At 40.9% G+C, this 21,895-nt stretch overlaps 1 protein-coding gene and 1 non-coding gene across 8 annotated transcripts in view; both read left to right on the top strand.

Moving 5' to 3' along the window:
- IFT81 (intraflagellar transport 81) overlaps nucleotides 1–21,895 on the top strand; it is a 103,907-nt gene that overhangs the window by 11,409 nt on the left and 70,603 nt on the right. For 2 of the 7 annotated variants that reach the window (XM_060029356.1, XM_069541345.1), the window contains exons 1-8: nucleotides 8,315–8,385; nucleotides 11,162–11,326; nucleotides 11,852–11,955; nucleotides 12,500–12,680; nucleotides 16,298–16,387; nucleotides 18,864–18,929; nucleotides 19,243–19,353; nucleotides 21,313–21,397. In XM_060029356.1, coding sequence (XP_059885339.1) covers nucleotides 11,183–11,326; nucleotides 11,852–11,955; nucleotides 12,500–12,680; nucleotides 16,298–16,387; nucleotides 18,864–18,929; nucleotides 19,243–19,353; nucleotides 21,313–21,397 — 781 coding nt within the window. In that variant the 5' untranslated portion in view covers nucleotides 8,315–8,385; nucleotides 11,162–11,182. Of the gene's footprint in view, nucleotides 1–8,314; nucleotides 8,386–10,469; nucleotides 10,673–11,161; nucleotides 11,327–11,851; nucleotides 11,956–12,499; nucleotides 12,681–14,778; nucleotides 14,861–16,297; nucleotides 16,388–18,863; nucleotides 18,930–19,242; nucleotides 19,354–21,312; nucleotides 21,398–21,895 lie in introns of those variants that run through there. The other 5 variants (XM_060029354.1, XM_060029357.1, XM_060029358.1 and 2 more) reach the window with 5 other exon arrangements.
- Nucleotides 12,955–13,062, top strand: LOC132436701 (U6 spliceosomal RNA). Its single transcript, XR_009521853.1, has one exon. It is a non-coding gene; the product is annotated as a U6 spliceosomal RNA (small nuclear RNA).

A 21,895-nucleotide genomic window follows, 5' to 3' on the forward strand; every position in this document is an offset into this window, starting at 1 on the left:
ATGAAACACCGCAAGGAGAAAGAGAGAGTCCACACGAGGGAGAAATGGCAGCCGGCACTGAGGCCCCAGAAAGGAGGGAAGCCATCTTGGATGTTCCAGCCCCAGACAAGCTCCCAGCCTAACTTAGTCACATGATGACCCAGGAGATACCACATGGAGCAGAAGAACTGCCCAGCTGAGCTTATCCACAGACTTGTGGGGGGAAAGGGTTTTTTAAAAAAATATTTATTTATTTATTTATTTAGGCTGCATTGGGTTTTCGTTGCTGCGCGTGGGCTTTCTCTAGTTGTGGCCAGCGGGGGCTACTCTTCGTTGTGGTGTGCGGGCTTCTCATTGAGGTGGGAGGTAGCTTCACTTGTTGCAGAGAATGGGCTTCAGTAGCTGTGGCACGCAGGCTTGGTAGTTGTGGCTTGCGGGCTCTAGAGCGCAGGCTCAGTAGTTGTGGTGCATGGGCTTAGCTGCTCCACAGCATGTGGGATCTTCCCGTTCCAGAACTCGAACCTGTGTCCCCTGCTTTGGCAGGCAAATTCTTAACCACTGTACCACAAGGGAAGTCCCAAAAGGTATTGTTTTTAAGCCAATAAATTTGGAGTGGTTTGAATGCAGCAAAAATATTTCTGTCAAAGAAATATTTACCCTTATTCTGTGTGATATTTTCTATTCCACTTAATTTCAGTTTTTAAAAATGTCAATCATGATTTACATTAAACTGATTTAATGATTAAACTGATTTCAGTACCCACTAATGGGCCATAACAGACAGTCTGCAGAGCACAATGATGGAGAATGACTGGTGGGTGTATTACTTTAAGTAACAGCGTCAGGAAAGACCTCCTGACCTCCTCAGATGTTAGATGAGAAACTAACATTTGAGCTGTGACCTGGCTGAGGAGACAGAGCCAGGCTGGTGAAGATCTGGGGAAAGAACGGCCAGGCAGAAGGAACAGCAGTGCAAAGATCTTGAGGCTGGGATGGGTTTGTTTTGTCTGAGCAACTGAATGGAAACGAGTGGTCGGAGGAGTAGAGAGAGAAGGGAAACCTAGAATGAAATCAGACCTTATACCATGCAGCTCCTGGAACTTCAACCATAGGGAGCAAACACAGCTTGGAAGACTTGGGGTGACCTCCTAAGGGCCTGACTGCCCATCATTTTTTTAAAAAATTGAGGTGAGATTCACATAACATAAAATTAACCTTTTTAAAGGGAAAATTCAGTGGCATTTGGTACATTCACAGTATTGTGCAACCACTACCTCTGTCTATTTCCAGGTTTCCATCGTCCTCAAAGAAAATCCCATACCCTTGAAGCCTTTGCTCCACATTCTCCCACCCCCACCACCGCCCCAGCCCCTGGCAATCACCAGCTTGCATTCTGTCCTATGGATTTGGCTTTTCTAGATATTTCATATAAATGGAATCATACAATATGTGGCCTGTTGTGTCTGGCTTCTTTCACTTAAGGTGTTTTCAAGGTTCATCCCTGTTGCAACATGTATTCATACTTCATTTCTTTTATGGCTGAATAATATTCTGCCGTATGTTTATACCACAAATTGTTCAGCCTTCCATCCGTTTGCCCGTCATTTTGATTCTATATTCCATCTATAGCACTCTTATAGACCTTGATTTGACGTCATCATCCCAGAAGGGAGAAAAGGTCTTGACAACATGAAGAAGAAGATTTGTGCCCTGCTGCTCCTGGCCTTTTCTTGTCCCACCCCATCAACATTTTCCTGCATGATTCTGAGCTTCCTGATGTCCCAAAATGCAGCTCCACTGCTGGTTACCCTTAAATACTCCCCCTGAATTCTATAAATACACCAACACTCAGCTGGAAAAAAAAGAACTTGAAAGGCATCTGAAATGAAAATACACTTTTTTCCCATCATCAGCCAAGTGTTTTCTCTCCATCTTCTCCCTCTTTGATTCCAGGGTAAGCGCTTGGATTTCAAACCACTAGCCCTACCTGGGAAAGAAAAGAGTTTCCTTGGCAAAGCCCTTGTAGGCAGAGAAAGCCAGATAGCATGTTAACCCTGGCCCTCACACATAGAAAATCCCTCTGCCTCACACAGAAAATCACTTTGCCTCAGCGGCCTGATTTATGATCCTTCTTCCAGACTCCGCTGAGCCAGTTTTGAGACAGTTTAGTGGGTTGGTGTAAATGGCTTTGGGATCAGGGAGACCTGTGTGTGAATCTTGGCTCAGCCAGCTGCTGGCTATGTGACCTTGGGCCCTCTATTAACTCTCCAGGACTCAGTTTCCTTAATTACAAAATGGAAAAAGCAATACTGTCCTTGCAGACCTATTGTGAAGATTAAATGAGGTGACGTGGGTGTGGGCAGTGTGCAGAAATAGAATTAGACCTAACTCCACCGATGCCTAGATCTTCAGCTGGAGAACCAGGGAAGCTTAGAGATGCGGCGGTGGCTTGGGTGGCCTCACAGGGCCTTCCTGCCCATCATTTTGACTGTATAATTCAATTTATAATTCAGTCCATCTGCCCCTCCAGATCCCCACTCTGCCATTTTCTCCCTTGGGAGGCCAGTCTGCATGGATGGTCTTCAAGGGGTTGCCTGCTCCTTTGGTTCCCTGTTGGGTTTAACCAAGGGGAGGCCAGGCAGGAGATCAGAGAGTGGAAGGAGAGTGAGTTCAAGACTGGCTGTATCTAAAGGCTCCTGTTGGGTAACCTTTTCCATACAGCTTCTGTGTTGGGCTTCTGGTGCCTGTTCCCTTCTCTGGCTGCTTCAGGTTTAGGGATGCAATAGCTGCCTTTGTTGCTGGACCCTTGCTGGTTTCCCTAAACCCCGCCCACACCTTTATACATAGTCCTTTATTAAGCTCTCATCAGTTGTCCAGAATGTGCCATCTTTATCCTGCCAGGAAGCTGACTGATGCAGAGGTCACCCATTTTAGTTCACAACTCAGATTTGCTAGAGGAAGTATATTATTTTATAATCAACTGAAATCCAGCTCTGAGCCCCCATCCTGTCATTACTGAGCATCTCTCCCTCACACACTTCCTGGGGGCTGCAAGTCTCTGGGTTCTTTTGCAGTGACAAGGCCTCAGAGAATCACTTGCAGTCTTCTGCTGATGGCCCATCGTGGTGCTTGCTTGGTCACCCACCCATCATCCCAGGCTGCCTGGTCCTTTTAGGTCCAATGGCATTGATGCTTCCATGTCAGACCTGGGACAAGGAAAGCTTGGGCCACACTGGAAGCCACCGGACTGATGGTGTGGCCTCCTCAAGAGCTGCCCCAAACTTACCACCTGTGATCCTTTCCCAATCTTCTTAGCATCTCTCTACTCTCTTCTTACTCTAATAGGAACTTTCCTCTCCACTCCCCCCTTGAGGACAACCAGTATAAGCTCCTCTAAAGACTTCAGACCTTTACAAAAGGCATAAGTACTGTTTCTAATTTCAGCCTGTAAAACTCAAGGCAATGCAAATTGCTTCAAGAGGAGGGGAAACAGAAGGAGTGCACACATAAATTAACATTTTAATAAATTCTGACACATACGTGAAGAATTTGACAAAATCCCTGACATACAGTAAGCGCTCAATAAGTGATGCTATAATTATTATTTGAGCACAGTAAGAATGTTAGGTGCATTCTATTTTTCAGCCCATAATTATAACCAAAGAACTAATATGAATTGCATATTATTTTGGCTCCTCTACATTACCCATTAATCTCACAAAATCCATTTTAAAAAACCATTTGACAAAAATGTAGTACCAGGCACGCATTTAATAAGACCTCTGGAATCCCATCCATGCAGTTTAACTTTTCACATATTATTTACCTTTTAACATTTTAGGAAAGCAGATTCTGCTGCTAAACATACCCACAAGATTAAATTGCCAGAGCAGAGACAATTTAGGGTCTCTGCAAAGCTCAATTCAGGTTTCGGTTTAAATTTAGTTTCTTTCATCTCCAAATAACCTAGATGGCAGAGGCATTAAATGACAATTAATGGATAACGGAATAACCTACTTCTGAATTTGTTCCTATGTCTGGGTCATTTTTCCCAGTTTTAAAAGAATGAGATAAAGTGGGCAGTGTGCAGAGTAGCCCCAGATGGGATAGCATCTTGAACACTGGCATTCGCTGAATACTCATGCAGAATCCAGAAATATCTCATGGTCAGGATGAAAGGTCTAAATTTAATACCAAAAACAGAAAATTGGCTTGGCTTCCCTGTACTCTGCACAGGAAAGTTCTTGTTTGAAAGTTCTGAAATAAGAAGGGGCTGGAGACATTAAGTTCATGGCATCCTCAGATTTTTACAGGGATTTGGAAGGTCTGCTGTTATCCCAAGACCTCATTTGGCCCATGATGGGAGTCTGCATTGAAGAAAGATAATTTGTTGGAAGGAAATCAGGGAGAAGGTTCGCACTAACACACAAACTCTCCACAATAAGCAGACTCATTTCTGGTTTTGCTTACCCAACTTTTGAGATTTAACCACCTTCCCTGACCACCTGAACGGGACATCTGTTGTTCTTGTTTGCACAGTGTCTCTACCTCTGGTAAGAAAATCCAGCCCTTTCTTTTGGGAAACCACCCTTACCCAATCAATTACTGTGTCCAGCAGAGTCATAACAATTGATTCAAGAATAATCTGACACATTTCAGACCAATGAGAATTTGCACTGGGAAATTGCTGGAACTATTGAAGCAAAGATTCTACTTTTATTGAGGATGCTATGCTTGAAGAATGTAAGCCTCTTGCTCCTAACAGCCCATTCAGAGAAAAGTGGGGACGAGAGACAGGAAGATGGAGGGAGAAAGAAAGTTAAGATGACATCACTGAGCTCCTGGATCAAACCATACCTGAAGGTGGTGATTTCCTTGGACTTTACAATTACATGAAATAATGACCATTCTCCTTATTTTTTTTATCTAGTACTAAACTCAGTCTTGAAAAAACACTTGACCAGGAGTGATTTTTTTTCCCCCTCTGAATAACCAGAGCAGAGGTTCACAACTGTGGATGGTCTTTGCAGTATCTATAAGGTTAAATAAGGGAGCTAGAAGGGGCAGCTTCCAGTTTCTCTCTCATCTCCTCCGCACTCCTCCCCACCTTCTCCTCCACTGGTGGCTGGTGAACATTTAAAGGATAATACCAAATAACAGCATTTTCTTTTAGTGCTTTGGTAGCAAGGGTAGAGTATGTTTCAACAACAGTCTGATTTTACAACCAAAAACTGCTAAAGAATCCATATCTTAGATCCCATAGTCTGCAACCATGAGCACCCAAGAAGCCAAAATTAACAAGAATTGAAAGGAAAAGACAAATCCAAGAAAGGCCACCCCTCCATTTACCCATGTCCCTGATGTGCATACCTTGCTTACCTGACTTAGCTAATGGAAGTGCTTTAGACAGTGGAGTTATGTACATGAATGTTCATAGCAGCACTGTTTTTTATAGCCCAAAGGTGGAAACAATCCAAATGTCTATTAATAGATAAATGGATGAACAAAAATCCATACAATGAAATATTATTCTACCATAAAGTGGAATGAAGTACTGATATGTGCTACAACTTGGATGAACCTTGAAAATATTACAACTAAGTGAAAGAAGCCAGACACAAAGAGCCACATATTTTATGATTCCATTTATATGAAATGTCCAGAAAAGGCAAGTCCATAAAGAAGGAAAGCAGATTAATGGTTGCCAGGGGCTGAGAAGTGGTGGTGGGTTTGCTTAATCACATTAAGCAAACTGGGAAATGATGGCTAAAGGGAATGGGGTTTCTTTTTGGGGTAATGAAATGTTCTTGGATTAGATAGTGGTAATGGTTGCACAACTCTGTAAAGATGCTAAAAGCAACTGAATTGTATATTTTAAATGGGTGGATTGTATGTATGTGGATTATATCTTAATAAGCTATTAAAAAAAAGAGTCAGGGTAGGAGTGGGAATCTTTCAGAGAGGCTGTCTCACATGACTGAGGCTTCCCTTCACCTGTTAAAAGTGTCAACTATAGTTCAGCCAAGAGGCAGCTTTGGGGGTTTACAAGGAAGACTCAGTAAAGCATCTAAGGAAAAAAAAGCCTTCGTGTGTGTGGCTAAGCTTGGGATGTACTCAGCAATGCCTCCACTGTTGTGAAATTGTTGCTTGGTAAGCTCTTCTTGGATACCTCAATGAATCTTTTTATCTTAAATGAATCAAGGGGTGGTTACAAGTGGTTACAAGTCTTCCTTTGGTCTGTGTGTGGGTCTGATAGATAGGCAGGGACCCAACATGTGCAAGGCTGCTCAGTGTCTCTCTTCTTTGCTCCAGATTGGAATATAAGCTTCTCAGTATATGGATCCCAGGAAGCATGCAGACTGGCTTCCAATTCTTTCCTGTGTTCCAGAGCAATCATATTAAGCACAAAATCAAGTTTGAGTGCAAAGAGTAGATTCCATTGCTTACTTGAATTGACACGTTCTTATAACTGTAATAGCAGCAACAGGCAGAGGAGGAACTAAAAACTACTAGAAAAGCCACTCTTACCTTTGTATAGCTGACATCTTTAGACTATAGAAGGAGCAAATCTAACCATCTCATTTTTTTAAAAAAAAGGGGACAAAAAAGGTAAAATGTCCTTAGCTCTTCCAGTATCGGGCACTGTTCTAATCGCTTAACCCATATCGACTCATGTAATCCTCGTATTATTATAGCCACATTTTAGAGATGAGGAAAAGAAATCTCACGTGAGGCCATACAATGGCAATCCAATACCCAAATCCAGGGAGCCAGGAGAATCTCCTAACACACCCAATAGGATCAAGTAATTATATAATCCCTTGTTTGCACCTTTTATTGTTTCTCTCAGAGTTATTTAATTTTTCAAGGTTTTAAGTGTTGCCTCCTCCAACTAGTCTTGAGCATCTGTGAGCTGGGACCTGTCTTAGTTTCTCTCCAAGCGCCCTGCAGCCAGCAATGTACCCATCTTGGAATGTTTTGTTCCCTCTGCCCAAAAAACCCTCCCCTTTCTTGTTTGGCTAATTTTTACTGACCCTTAAACGTCACATTGTCCGATGGAACCTCTCCTAACAGTACAATCCCTTCAGCTCCAAATAAACTTGTGACCCTTCATCTGGACTCTCTCATCATTGGGTCCTTCTTTATAGCATTTGTCATAGTTATATTGGTGTTGCCTGTTCAATTGTCTCTCTTCTTGCATAGACTGTCAGCTCCGTGAGGACAGGGGCCAGGTAATTCCCTGCCTTCCACTGCATCCCCAGCAGCCAGCAAAGAGCAGGGCCTACAGGAGATGCCTAATATGGAATTTTTTTTGTTTTGTCTTGCTTTATTTTGTAAGTCTGATGCTAAATCTGTAGTTGGTTTCTTCCAAGATGTTTGAGCAGGCAACTAAGTTTTCAGGGTGTGAGGAATTTCATTTTTTTTTCTTCTCATTTCTCCATTGCCAGCTGACATCACGGAGTACAGTGGTTTCCACCCTAATAGGGGCAGTTCAAAATACCATTCATCAATTAAACTCTCCCCTGAAGCCAGTTAGTGCAGTCCCGGGATTCTCTCGGCTCCAGTCTTCCTGGCCTCCTCTGTGATCTAGACATGAAGATCTCCGCCCCCCACGCCTACCTCGTAGAACGTGAACCGCATGAAAATGTAAGAACTATATTCATTTCTGCAGGTGCCTAAAAATAGACTCTCAGAAGCCAAAGAGAGCCTTAGGCCATTTCCTTTTTTTTTTTAGGCTCTCAGAATATTAAAGAAACTCTGGATGAAAAAAATTAATTCCCAGTACGGGCTATGTGGCCCAATAATGTGACAAAGAAGCTGACATCTCTATGATGAATGTGCCTTCTGTTAATCTACAATTCACAGAAGAGACTACAATTGTTCCTACGTGTAACCTAATTTGGAGATACTTATGTCAAAAATCTAAATTTGAAGCCCAGGCTAAATGCTTTCTCAACCCAAATCCCACTGGCCCTGCCTCAAAGATGTCATCACCGATGTTTGGTGAAGGAAGGAGGGAAGGAAAGCAGGAAGGAGGGAAGGAGGAAAGAGCACACGAATTTAACATGGGTGAAAAACGAAGAGAGTGTTTCGTAAACTGCAAACTGCAGGACGCTGGGGAAAGTTTATTGCCACGGTAACAACCCGCAACTCTCTAAGCTGTCCGCAGTGGCTCAGAAATTGTGAACCTAGTTTGCAGGTGGGCCCCCCTCCCTCCTTCTTTCGCCTCCAGGGCCTTGGCCACAGAGCGCGCGCCCGGGGCCTCGCGGAAACGCGCCGACCCTCCCGCCCCCGGAAGTGATGTGTCCACGGCCTAGCAACCGTTGCCAAGGAGCTCGTCTCTAGGAACTCACTAGAGCCCGGATGCCTCCGGGGGGGGAAGTGGTTTCGTGAGGAGAATTTGAGGTAACTTCGCCAAGCCGCGGTCGGAAGCTCCCCCAAACCCCTAAGTAGGAGAGAACTCCTTCCTTTCCCAGTGCAGCACCTCGAGAACGGAGGGGTAGCAGCAGTTCAACCCCAACATCGGGGGTCGGCCCCTGTGGTGCCTCGCAGTGATCCGGGCGGCTCCCCCGCGGGATGAACCGCAGGGGAGCCCAGAGCAGCCCTCGCGAGGTGCCTGGGTCTGACGTGGGGTCCTCTGTCCGCTCTCGCGAACCCCGGGGCGTGAGGGGGTGGGGGAGATACTATTTTGGGGAATCTTGGGAGGCTGCTGGTCCAGCGTGCGTGCCAGCCTGGGACCAGGGCAGCGTCGTTTCTGTGCCGAGTTGTGCCAGATAAACGCATGTCCTGGTTTCAGTTCTTCTCCCCCACCCTCTCGGGTTCTTATGTGGGTGAGTGCTTGTGAATTAGTGTGGCGACTTTCCTTTGGAAGAGGGAGAGTGATTGCTTTTGCTAATTTTAGAGCGCAGAGCCCACTGGGCACAGACAACCTACCTGTTCAGTACATCTTTGTCTCCTGGGAACGTTTTACTTGTTTGTCCAAGTATTCTGGTTTTGGGAAGGGAAAAAAGAATATATATCTGTGTGTATATGTTACGTTTTGTGTATGTGTAATTTCTACATGTATATAATTTCTAAAGAGTTAAAAATTAATATATCTGTGTGTGAAGGTTGTGACGTGGACTTATACTTAAAATACTTTCAACAGTGGAAAATTTGCATCTCCAGTGTGGATTTTTATTTCATTTATGTAAAGTTTTCCTTTTATAGCTTAAAGGAAACAGTATGGAGGAAACCTCAAAATTTTAAACCACATTGGTTATCTTTTCTACCATCTTTTGGCTTATTTTTCAAAAATAATCATTTACTCATAATTTTATCATACTTATGAGGAAATGATAATATTTTTACATTTCAATGTTAGGTATCTAGCTCCACCCACCCACTTTAAAAAACCTATTTCAGAGCAAGGTGCATGCAGCTCCAATGAATGTCTTAAATAAAATAGCATCTCTTCATTTCATGGTTAGGCGCTATTAGGGAGCACTGAAGTATTTATTTCTCTTTTTTTTTTTTTTTTTTTGCGGTACGCGGGCCTCCCACTGCCGTGGCCTCCCCCATTGCGGAGCACAGGCTCCAGACGCGCAGCCCCAGCGGCCACGGCTCACGGGCCCAGCCGCTCCGCGGCATGTGGGATCTTCCTGGACCGTGTTCGTGGGCACGAACCCGTGTCCCCTGCATCGGCAGGCGGACTCTCAACCACTGCGCCACCAGGGAAGCCCTCTTTATTTCTTTTTTTAGTAGTTCATTTTTTAATTCATTTTCAAAAATAGCTACTCTAAAAAATTGCCTGTCTGCAAATTTCTACCACTTTTTCTCATACTAAACAAGTGATATCTGTGTGCAAGAAACACTAATAGCCTTGGTTAAACTGTTTCAGCAGTTAAATAATCAGGTAATCAATTTTTTAAAAAGTTATGATCTTCCTCACTGCCACTCTATTTAGGCTTATGCTTATTTTCTGGCCTTGGGCCTGTGAACAAATTCAGTCTAGTGGAAGAAGTCACTGTTTTAGATGCAGTGGATATTCAGAGATAGAATTAGGCACAGATATGTCCTCATGGAATTTACAGTTTAGTAGAGAAGAGAAACTGTCGGTAAGTAACTAGTACAGAACGGAAAAGTAACTCCAGGAGAGCAGTGCAGATAAAGTGGTCAGCTTGGAGGGCAAATGTTGCTATTCTGATGCAGAACTGGGGGATAGCTTGAGAAAGATCTCCTAGAGGAACTTGGATTTGGAGGGCAGGGCTTGAAACATGGTTAGGATTTGCACCTCTGGAGACGGGGGAAAGGGAGAACAGTCCTAGGCAGAAAAAACAGCATTAACTGAAGGCAGAGATGGAATAGCTATTTAGGGAGCAGTGCTTATTTCAGTCAGCTGAAGTTTGAAAGGGTGTAAGGTAACAATTGGAAATAATATTGAGAAACTGTAAATTGAGCTAGATCTTAAAGGGTCTCAAAATCCAAGAAGTTTGGACTTTATTTTGTAGGCAATGAGACGCCTACAAAATGATTTGGAATGGGAGAGGCAGAGACTGGAACTATTGAAGGCAAAGGAAATGAAGGCCTTAATCACTCAAGGGTGGCAGAGTTGATGCATCAATGTGTGAAGAGTACCTGGTGGAGGAAACCCAAAACAAAACCAAAGAGTGCACCCCCAAGGCTGAAGCTTGCAGCCTCTACCCAGCTTCAGGTGGTTGTGGCCATGTACCTAGTGGGTCCAGGGTTGCCAGATCTGATTTTCCAGAGAAATTGGTAATTTGGATTAATGTGGGCTGCTAATTAAAAATATATATATATTAGAAGTATGTTTACAGGCTAACAAGTTTTTACCTCTAGGTAGAAATTGTGAAGCTGAGTGGGAGAAATGTTAATGTCGGTGGATTTTGTATTCATTTGTCCACATTAATTCAATGTTAATTCAGATGATTGCTATCAGATGCATATACAAAAACAGGTCATTAAATATTAACAGTATGTACTGTAGCATTCCTAAGAAAGTCTGCATACTCTTTTTCTTTCAACAAAATAACCCCTTCACAGCATTTTATATGCCATGTAGAATACTTCCCATGCCTACTTCCTATGAACTTAATACTGACTTTCTGTTGACTGTTTTTTGTTAATACAGAACTTTTGTTACCAATATTGAGGAATTTTTTTCTGTATTTTTACTCTTTAGTATAAATTATAAGACCTAATTATGAGTGATCAAATCAAATTCATCGTGGACAATCTCAATAAGGAGCCTTTTAGGAAGAACTATAACTTAATCACATTTGATTCCCTGGAGCCAATGCAACTATTACAAGTTCTCAGTGATGTTCTGGCTGAGATTGACCCAAAGGTAAGAGTTTTCTTTTTCTCTGTGATGAAAAGGGTGGCAAGAAGGCCAGTTTCTGCCATTAAATATCTGTGCATCTAGGGCAAATTATTTAACCTCTCTGGGCCTAATTTTCCATGCCTGTAAAGCTGTAGGTAGTAGATGATCTTTAAGGTTTCTTAATAGCTCAAAAACTAAATGATCTACTTGTACCTTATTTAGAAATTATTTGTCTACTTCCAAACATAAATAGATTTGGTCCTGGAATGAAGATGCTTTTACGAAAGGTTTAATTGTGTTGCAAGTTGGCTCATGTCTCTCATACACTGGCCTTTTCCACTGAGACTTTTTTAAGCTTGACCTTCTTAATATGAATCCTGATTGTACTTGTATGTACCCTCACTTGGAATCTGGGGGCCTCCATACTTAATCTGTTTTTGAAGAGACCGTTGTGACTGTTATGCTCTAGCAGAACAATTTTGTCAGTGAGTTTAAATATTGTACTTTGTTAGATACACAATAATAACATTTTTTCAATTTCTTTTTTAGCAAGTTGTTGATATCAGAGAGGAGATGCCAGAGCAGACAGCCAAAAGGATGTTGAGCCTTCTTGGTATCCTTAAATACAAACCTCCAGGAAATGCCACGGACATGTAAGAATCTGATCAAGTGTTGCTTTCTTAGAGCTGTGCTTTAATATCCAAACCTTCACAGTCAGTCTTTCTGGCAATACCTGTTTTCCCTAAGTCAGTGGCCTCAGAAAATCACTGAATTTCAAAATAATCTTGAATTCTTAATGTTATTTTGTCATGCAGGAGTCTTAAGTGAGTCAGTTCTTTCTCTTAATCAGAAAAGTCAGGCAAATCCATGATTCCATTTTATCATTTATCTGCCATCCTAGACAAAAACAATGACTTAAACCTGTCCAGTCAATGAAGTGAAGTATTTAGGCTGACTGTACCGGTTAATGGTTCCAAAACAACCTCCCTGTATATTCCAGTGATATATTAAAGGCCTAATTTTATGATTATTGTTAATGTGCAGACTGACTTTAGATTAGCCTTGGTTTTATCTTTTTAAAATAATCATGGAAAGCAATCAGGAAATTGTAAATTGGATTTTGAGCAAATGTTACCTCTTTTCAAGGTTTACTTATAAGCCTCTGTGTGTGCGTGTGTGTTTATTTTCTTTTTATAGGAGTAACTTTCGTCAGGGTCTGGTGATTGGAAGTAAACCTGTGATTTACCCAGTGCTCCACTGGCTTCTTCAGAGGACTAATGAACTGAAGAAAAGAGCATATTTAGCTCGTTTTTTAATAAAACTTGAGGTACCAAGTGAGTTTCTTCAGGATGAAACCGTGGCTGATACCAATAAACAGGTATACAATATATAAATGGTATTTTTAAGCTATCCGTAGTGGATTTCAAGGTGCACACATTCAAATATATATTGATCTCACTTTAGTTTATTTGCTGTCTCTGTATTTCCAGTGGCATCAAAAGGTAAAACAGTTATCAGCTAATGTTCAGCTGTAATCACTTATGAAAATATTGACTTTTGCACACAAATACCTTTTTGGTGATAGAGTATGTGGATAGAAAAAAAACCCCTGAAATTTGGATCTTAGAGTAATTTATTACTTAAGAATTGTGGTGCTCTCTCCAGCAGCACATATACTAAAAATTGGAACGACTCAGAGAAGGTTAGCATGGCCCCTGTGCAAGGATGACACGCAAATTCATGAAGTGTTCCATATTTTATACTCAGCCATAAAAAGAAACGAAATTGAGTGATTTGTAGTGAGGTGGATGGACCTAGAGTCTGTCATACAGAGTGAAGTAAGTCAGAAAGAGAAAAACAAATACCGTATGCTAACACATATATATGGAATCTAAAAAAAAAAAAAAAGTTATGAAGAACCTAGGGGCAGGACAGGAATAAAGATGCAGATGTAGAGAATGGACTTGAGGACACGGGAAGGGGGAAGGGTAAGCTGGGATGAAGTGAGAGAGTGGCATGGACATATATACACTACCAAATGTAAAATAGATAGCTAGTGGGAAGCAGCTGCATAGCATAGGGAGATCAGCTCGGTGCTTTGTGACCACCTAGAGGGGTGGGATAGGAAAGGTGGGAGGGAGAAGCAAAAGGGAGGAGATATGGGGATATATGTATATGTATAGCTGATTCACTTTGTTATAAAGCAGAAACTAACACACCATTGTAAAGCAATTATACTCCAATAAAGATGTTTAAAAAATAAATAAATAAATGTGGGTTGAATAAAAAAAAAAAAAAGAATTGTGGGTAGTTAGGATCCTGGGCTTGGGACTGCAGAATACTTTGTTGATCAGTTCTGTGACTGTATAATTTGTCATCCAAATCAGAGAGGAAAGGGGTTATCATAATTACACTGGAGCAAAAGGTATAAATTGACAGTATGCCAGGCGAATTGGTACATGTGAGCACCTTCAAAGATTGTGTGTAGACAAAGAAGCCAAGCTTATGATCTCAAAGGATGTTCCAGTCAGGCAGAAGGTAGAGAAAGGACCAGGAATTTGTAATTTCAGTGTACTTTCCTCTCCAGAGTTTTGGGGTGATACTGGGTTCTGGCCTTAAGGTCTTAAAGCTCTTGACTACTCAGGATTCTGGCTGGTCTGGCTTCTGGTCCAGGGATTTCAAAGCACATTGCTGATCAAAGACTATGGAAAGAAAGAATTTAGGCTTAAGATTTCAAAGAACTTTGATTTAAAAGAAAAAATTTGCCTCTGTTTAGTGTTTGTGCTTTTGTTCTATAGTAGGTATGTAGGCCGTTTTGTGCCAGTTTGTTGTGAGTAGTCTGTCAATCTGTCTCTCCCAATAGATTATGAGATCTATGAAAACAGATATCATGTCTTATCCATCTTTGTTTTCCTCCAGAGTTTGGTAGGGTTGCTTCTATATGGTATGTGCTCAAAATTTGTATTAATCGAAACAATCAACTAAATGTTTTTTCATCCATATATTTTGGATGAAATATATTTCATCCATAGCAATCACTCAAAATAGAGTCAGTATTGATCTCTTAAGACATTTCTAGGGTTGAAAGATTTATGCAAATAATTATGTCAAATGTTACAGTAGATGCCTTGAGAAAAGTATAGCAGAATGAGACCACTGCAGCCCCTACCTTTGAATGCTTTACGTAATGTAAGAAATAGAGAGGTGTAAATATGAAATATTTTATTTTATTATTTTATATTTTATTTTATTTATTGTAAATATGAAATATTTTATCCTCCCTACCCTCCTACATCAATAAATTTTTTTTTTTTTTTTTTTTTGTGGTACGTGGGCCTCTCACTGCTGTGGCCTCTCCCATTGCGGAGCACAGGCTCCAGACGCGCAGGCTCCGCGGCCATGGCTCACGGGCCCAGCCACTCCGTGGCATGTGGGATCTTCCCGGACCGGGGCACGAACCCGCGTCCCCTGCATCGGCAGGCGGACTCGCAACCACTGCGCCACCAGGGAAGCCCGCACATCAATAAATTTGATAGAAACCAATTCCTCTGGAGTAAGGTTATTTTATTTTATTTTTTAAATAAATTTATTTATTTATTTGCCTGTGTTGGGTCTTCGTTGCTGTGCGCAAGCTTTCTCTAGTTGGGGCGAGTGGGGGCAACTCTTCGTTGCGGGGCTCAGGCTTCTCGTTGCGGTGGCTTCTCTTGTTGCGGAGCGCGGGCTCTAGGCATGTGGGCTTCAGTAGTTGTGGCACGTGGGCTCTAGAGCGCCGGCTCGGTAGTTGTGGCGCACGGGCTTAGTTGCTCCGCGGCACGTGGGATCTTCCCGGACCAGGGCTCAAACCCGTGTCCCCTGCACTGGCAGGCGGATTCTTAAACACTGCACCACCAGGGACGTCCCTGGAGGAAGGTTATTAATAGGCTTTTACTAAACACGCCCAGCTAATTATTAATGGAAGGATTAATAATAAGACGTTTGTCCTCGAAGCATGTTTGAAGTATATGTATAAAATGACTTACACATTTAGCCATTTAGCAGAGAGCCTAATAAAAAATGAACATTGTGGGCTTCCCTGGTGGCGCAGTGGTTGAGAGTCCGCCTGGCAATGCAGGGGACACGGGTTCGTGCCCCGGTCCGGGAAGATCCCACATGCCATGGAGCGGCTGGGCCCGTGAGCCATGGCCGCTGAGCCTGTGCGTCCGGAACCTGTGCTCTGCAGCGGGGGAGGCCACAACAGTGAGAGGCCCGCGTATCGCAAAAAAAAAAAAAAAAAAATGAACATTGTCTTTCTGAATGAAGAGTTTTAGAATGATTTACAGACTTGCAGAATATGATCAGTCAAGAAAAAATATTATTAATTTTCTGTCATTATCCACAAAAAGACCTATTTTAAAAAAATTGTGGATAAGAGTTGTGATTTTTTTCATTCATTTAACTACTTTTTATTGCACACCTGTATTGGTTATGCACTATGCTAGGCCCTAGGAATGTAGAAGTCTCCACAAGTAGTATGATTCTTATCCTCCTGACTCTCACTGTCTAAAGTAACTAGCAATTATAATTTTATATGATATTTACTCTGATATCATGGTACTCTGATATGGAATAGGTACAGGGCTAGAGAAGGCTTCTTTGAGGATAGTGGTGTCTGTGCTGAGACCTGAAGGATTAATAGGAGCTATCCTGGCAAATGGTGAGGGAGTCATAGAGTATTCTCTGAGGGAATAGGGTGTGTAAAGTGAAGGTGGAATATTCCAGGGATTGAAAGAAGATCAACAAAGCTAGTGAATAGAGTGTTAGTTAGGGAAGTAACCAGAGAAATCTTTAGAGGCCAGATTATATACACCAACTTTTTTTGTATCCTGTATAAATGTTTAAGGATATATTTAAATGCTGTTCTATACCGATTAAGTAATCACTTTAATAGATAACCTGATTAAGAAAAGCCTACTGGATCTAGTCACTAGTTTATAATTTTTTAACTTGTTCTTTTAGTATGAAGATTTGATGGAAGCCTTTAAAACTTTGCATAAAGAATGTGAGCAGCTCAAGACATCTGGATTTTCTACAGCAGAAATAAGAAGGGTAAAGGAAAAAAACATAATAACCATTTTTTGGGGAACTTGAATTAAATTCAGTATGAGTCTTAAGATTATGTGGAAACTAGTGATAGCAAATGGCAAATTTTCTTTTGTAGGACCTTTGCTGATTCTTTACTGAAGAAATTAATGAGGCCAGGGTAACTTCATAATTAGTTCTTATGTACTATATAGACCATTACCATGGATTAAAAGCAATTAAAATTTGGGTCTTGGGCTTCCCTGGTGGCGCAGTGGTTGAGAGTCTGCCTGCTGATGCAGGGGACATGGGTTCATGGCCCGGTCCGAGAAGATCCCACATGCTGCGGAGCGGCTGGGCCCGTGAGCCATGGCCGCTGAGCCTGCACGTCCAGAGCCTGTGCTCCACAACTGGAGAGGCCACAACAGTGAGAGGCCCGCGTACCGCAAAAAAAAAAAAAAAAAAAAAAATTGGGTCTTTATCTAATATATATATATGATATAGAAAAAAAAATATATGTGTGTGTGTATTTGGGATCATGCTATACATAATTATTTGTTTTTTTAATCATTACATGGGAATATATTCCCATTGTTATCTTTCTAAAGTATGATTTTTCATGACTAAATTTATATTAATTAATTATTAATATTAATTTAATATTCTGTGGTATGGATAGTCTAACAATTTTTGGTGTTTTGTTTTCATTTTTTGCTGTCATAGATAATGCTGTGATTATCTTCTACATAAATTTATTTGGGGGTACCTGCGATTGTTTCCTTAGAGTAAATTCCTAGAAGTAGAATTGCTTATTAAAGCATATGAGAATTTTTAGGACTTTTGATGTATGTTACTTAGTGTTCTCCAAAAAATGTCTTTATATTCTTGCTAGGTGTGTAAGTTCTTTCTCTAAACAATTGCTAATTCTCACTTTCATGGATTTTGTATTTTTAGAAATCACATCTTTATCTTCTCATTCAAACAGGAAACATTAGAAGTTGCTTCCTCAGGGAGGCCTTCCCTGATTCCCTAGATAGATTAGTTCCCCCCAGTTCTTTCTGTTTCATAACACTCATTACACTTATGATTATTTTAATGCCTGTCTTACCAACTGTATTTAAACCCAGTGAGGGCAGGGACCACGTCTACATATCTTGTTCACCACAGTATCCCCAGTGCCTATCACAGTGCCCTGCATGTGGGAGGTTCTCAATAAGAGTTTGAGAATGTATAAGAAATGAAAGATGAACTCACATCTAATGGAAGAGAAAGACCCATAAGTAGATAGTTGTCACAAAGTATGGAATAAGAGTGATGTCTATCTATGGTTCCTCCATTATGTCATGTGAGTAAACTAAAATGATAAAATAACTTAGCGTCTGTGATTTTAATTTTATTAATTATTACCGAAGTATTTTTCAACATATTCTTTGTAAAGAAGTATGATTAAGCAAAAAATAGAAAATAATTCACTCAAAATGCCATGCTCTAGTGATAACTGCTACTGATATTTTAGTGAATATATTTAATATATTTTTCTTGGTATTGTATTATATATAAATGTTATAATCTGCTTCTTTCAAGTAATGTCATATCATGACTTTTTCTCATGTCATTCAACATTCTTCATGATTTTTAGTGATTTTCATTGTGTTGTGCCATGATTTACTTAATAATCCTCAGACATTTGGGTCATTTCCAAATTTTAGATATAATTGACATCTATGAGGATCTTTATAGATTCCCAGAGGTGAAATTACTGAGCCAGAATGCATACACATTTATTTTAAGACTTTTGATATTGTTCTTCAATATAATGCCACCAGTAGTAACAGTGCCTATTTTCCCAAATCCTGTCAGTACTGACTACCGTATATATTTTTCCTTTTATTATTACTGTGAGAGTTAACCTATTAGTTTTTTGGGTTAGGAAGGATTTTTTGTTTGTTTTCACTAGAAACTATTGTGGAGCTGGTTAAATGACATTTTTGAAATCTTTATTTTTAGAGATGGAATTGGTTAATTGACAAAACCAGATACAAATTTATGTCTTGAAAACACCATAGCCTTAAAAATAATTTTGGTGGAAAATTGACAGAATATATAGTTTGGTATTTAACAGAGCAGACGGGATGTCAGCAGCTGTTGTTCATGTTTTTAGACCTGTACACTTTCCATTATAGAAGATTTTTTAAAAATCATGTGCCCATATTTGGAATCAGAACACAAATGTCTGGTTGGCAGCTTTACCTTACTGCTTTGTAACCTGTTTCAGTTGCTTTTCTAGATGAACACCAAGCTACCAAATAAATTACCCTGCATAAAGAACCCTGGGGTGAGGGGTGGGAATAGAAATGCCCTTCATCCAAAAGAGGATCTTTGTTCCTTAATGCTCTGGTTATAAGTGATGGAAATGGTAGATGCATAATCATGTAAAGACCTTATCTGAATTCTACAGACAAAGAATACTTTTTCTTATAACGTCTTCTTGACTACTTTTTAGGATATCAGTGCAATGGAGGAAGAAAAGGATCAGCTCATTAAGAGAGTTGAACGTTTGAAGAAAAGGGTAAGGCAAGAATTAGCACTGTAAGACTTTGGCCCCAATTCCCAAGGACTTGCAAAGATTTAGGAATGCAAATAAAGATTAAGCAAGGCATGAGTGTACATCGGAGGCTGGAGTCAAATACATTGATGGAAAGGGAATCTCCCTAGGCAGCAGCCCAAAACTTGTTAAGGACCTGGAGTCTGAAACTTTAGTGTCATCTCTAGGGAATACTGTTTACCAAAAGGAAATGATAAGTGGATGTCTGAGTCACATGACATGCTAACGTCTTTCTTAAACCTGATAGTAATATATACTATTTATTCCCTCACTGTAGGTGGAGACAGTTCAGAATCATCAACGGATGCTTAAAATAGCAAGGCAACTTCGAGTTGAGAAAGAGAGAGAAGAATTTCTTGCACAACAGAAACAGGAACAAAAGAATCAGGTACCCACATAAAAGTTTATATTCTCATTGTGAAAGAAATAGTTCCTGCTGATCATTCAAATGTAAAGAAGATTTTTTAGAATTGTAGTTCACGATTCCCTTTGTTAACATGATGAAATACTCTTTTTAAGAGTATTGTGTGGTGAGCTTCCCTGGTGGCGCAGTGGTTAAGAATCTGCCTGCCAATGCAGGGGACATGGGTTCGAACCCTGGTCTGGGAAGATCCCACATGCCGTGGAGCAACTAAGCCCGTGAGCCACAACTACTGAGCCTGCACATCTGGAGCCTATACTCCGCAACGGGAGAGGCCGCAAGAGTGAGAGGCCCGCGCACCGCGATGAAGAGTGGCCCCTGCTCGCCGCAACTGGAGAAAGCTGTTGCACAGAAACGAAGACCCAACACAGCCAAAAATAAAATATAAAGTAAATAAATAAATTTATAAAAACAAACAACAACAAAAAAAGAGTATTGTGTGGCACCAACAGCAAAAACAATACCATCTTTTGGGTTCTATTCTCTGTAGGTATCTATACACTATCTTTTGGCCCATGCTTAACTCATGTTGTTCCAGCATTACAGAATATCCATTGTAATGTTAAGCAGTAAGATTAACTGCTAATAAAACTTCTAGAATCTCTTAAAGGGTGTCCTGAGATTGTGGGGCTATGAAAAAACATCCATTTTATTCTACTGATCACTGTATTCTTTACACTTTACTCCATGGGCAAATAAGCAGATCTTGAAAAGGGTCAAAATTACCCACACTCCACGTTTTTAGACTTTGCCTTAAAGAAAAAATAATTTGGCCAGAATTTCTTTTTTAAAAAAAATTTATTTATTTTATTTATTTATTTTTGGCTGCATTTGGTCTTCATTGCTGCGCGCAGGTTTTCTTTAGTTGCAGCGAGCAGGGGCTACTCTTTGCTGTGGTATGCGGGCTTCCCATTGCAGAGGCTTCTCTTGTTGTAGAGCATGGGCTCTAGGCACACGGGCTTCAGTAGTTGCGGCGCATGGGCTCAGTGGTTGTGGCTCATAGGCTCTAGAGCACAGGCTCAGTAGTTGTGGCGCATGGGCTTCGTTGCTCCACGGCATGTGGGATCTTCCCGGACCAGGGCTCGAACCTGTGTCCCCTGCACTGGCAGGCGGATTCTTAACCACTGCGCCACCAGGGAATTCCCAGCCAGAAAGTATTTCTTCTATTTTATTAAAAATCTATCTTAGGGCTTCCCTGGTGGTGCAGTGGTTGAGAGTCCGCCTGCCGATGCAGGGGACACGGGTTCGTGCCCCGGTCTGGGAAGATTCCACATGCTGTGGAGCGGCTGGGCCCATGAGCCATGGCCGCTGAGCCTGCGCGTCAGGAGCCTGTGCTCCGCGACAGGAGAGGCCACAACAGTGAGAGGCCTGTGTACCGCAAAAAAAAAAAAAATCTATCTTAACACTGAGTAGACTTGTACATTAAAAATATATTTCAAATCAGCTTCATTTCCTACTAAGTGAGCAGTTTAGATGTTTGGCTCTTTTGGAACTTGGCTTGGCATCATAATAGTTACCCTGCAGCAGTAAGCTGCATTGCCCACGCCCTGAATGGTTACTTAGCATCAGTTTCTGATTCCTGAGCCATCATTTCTGAGAATGCTAGCATTCCTTAGAATAAAGAAAACCATGTTTTAACAAGAAAAGCCTGGTGCATATACTTTTCTAACCAGCATTTTTCCTTGATCACCTAATTCAACAAATAACTAAAGAAAAAGTTTCTGAAAGCTTTTCTTTTAAGATTTACATGAGAGGGTATTGAGTGAACCAATTACATTTTGGGTTTAGCTTAGTAATTTTTTAGTTCTTATCATTTGTTCCCTTTACAGCATAATAATTATGTGGAACTTGTATTTTTCATTGCATGTCTATGAATGGTAGGTTTCATTAGACTAAGGAAGTAATAGATCTAATTGTATTTTAAAGCTATTTCATGCAGTGCAGAGACTGCAAAGAATACAAAACCAGTTGAAAAGTATGCGCCATGCAGCAGCAGATGCGAAGCCTGAAAGTAAGTGGAAATTATATGATGATCATATAATATGATATAAGTCATCATATTAGCGAGAATATTAATTTAAATCAGTAGTCTTCCTTACTAATGGGAACTAATTATCATCAAGTGATAGCTCAGCATTTTAGGGCATCATTTCCTAGCTAGCAAGTGACAGCCCTGATGAAGACATCCTTAAGTGTTCACCTGTGGTTTTTAAATTCCCTTTCAGTGTTTTGTCAGAGGGTGAACTAATGAAAACCACGATGGAGAGAGGCTCTCTGGTGTGTGAATGTATAAAATACTTAGAATGTATTTTATGAGAATGATGGATGGAAAAAATGTGAATATTGTTTTAGTGCCAGGGCTATAAAGAAAAAGAGTAAAATGCTGGACCCTTAAAACTGTTGTTTCATATTTTCGGTTATGCTAATGACATGGGTATCCCTGGCTCTGCTGGCACATTAGCTTTACATAGAGGATACATTGTTCTGATATCCCAGATTATACCACCAA

This window comes from Delphinus delphis, chromosome 13, assembly GCF_949987515.2.
Source record: "Delphinus delphis chromosome 13, mDelDel1.2, whole genome shotgun sequence".
NCBI lineage: Eukaryota > Metazoa > Chordata > Mammalia > Artiodactyla > Delphinidae > Delphinus > Delphinus delphis.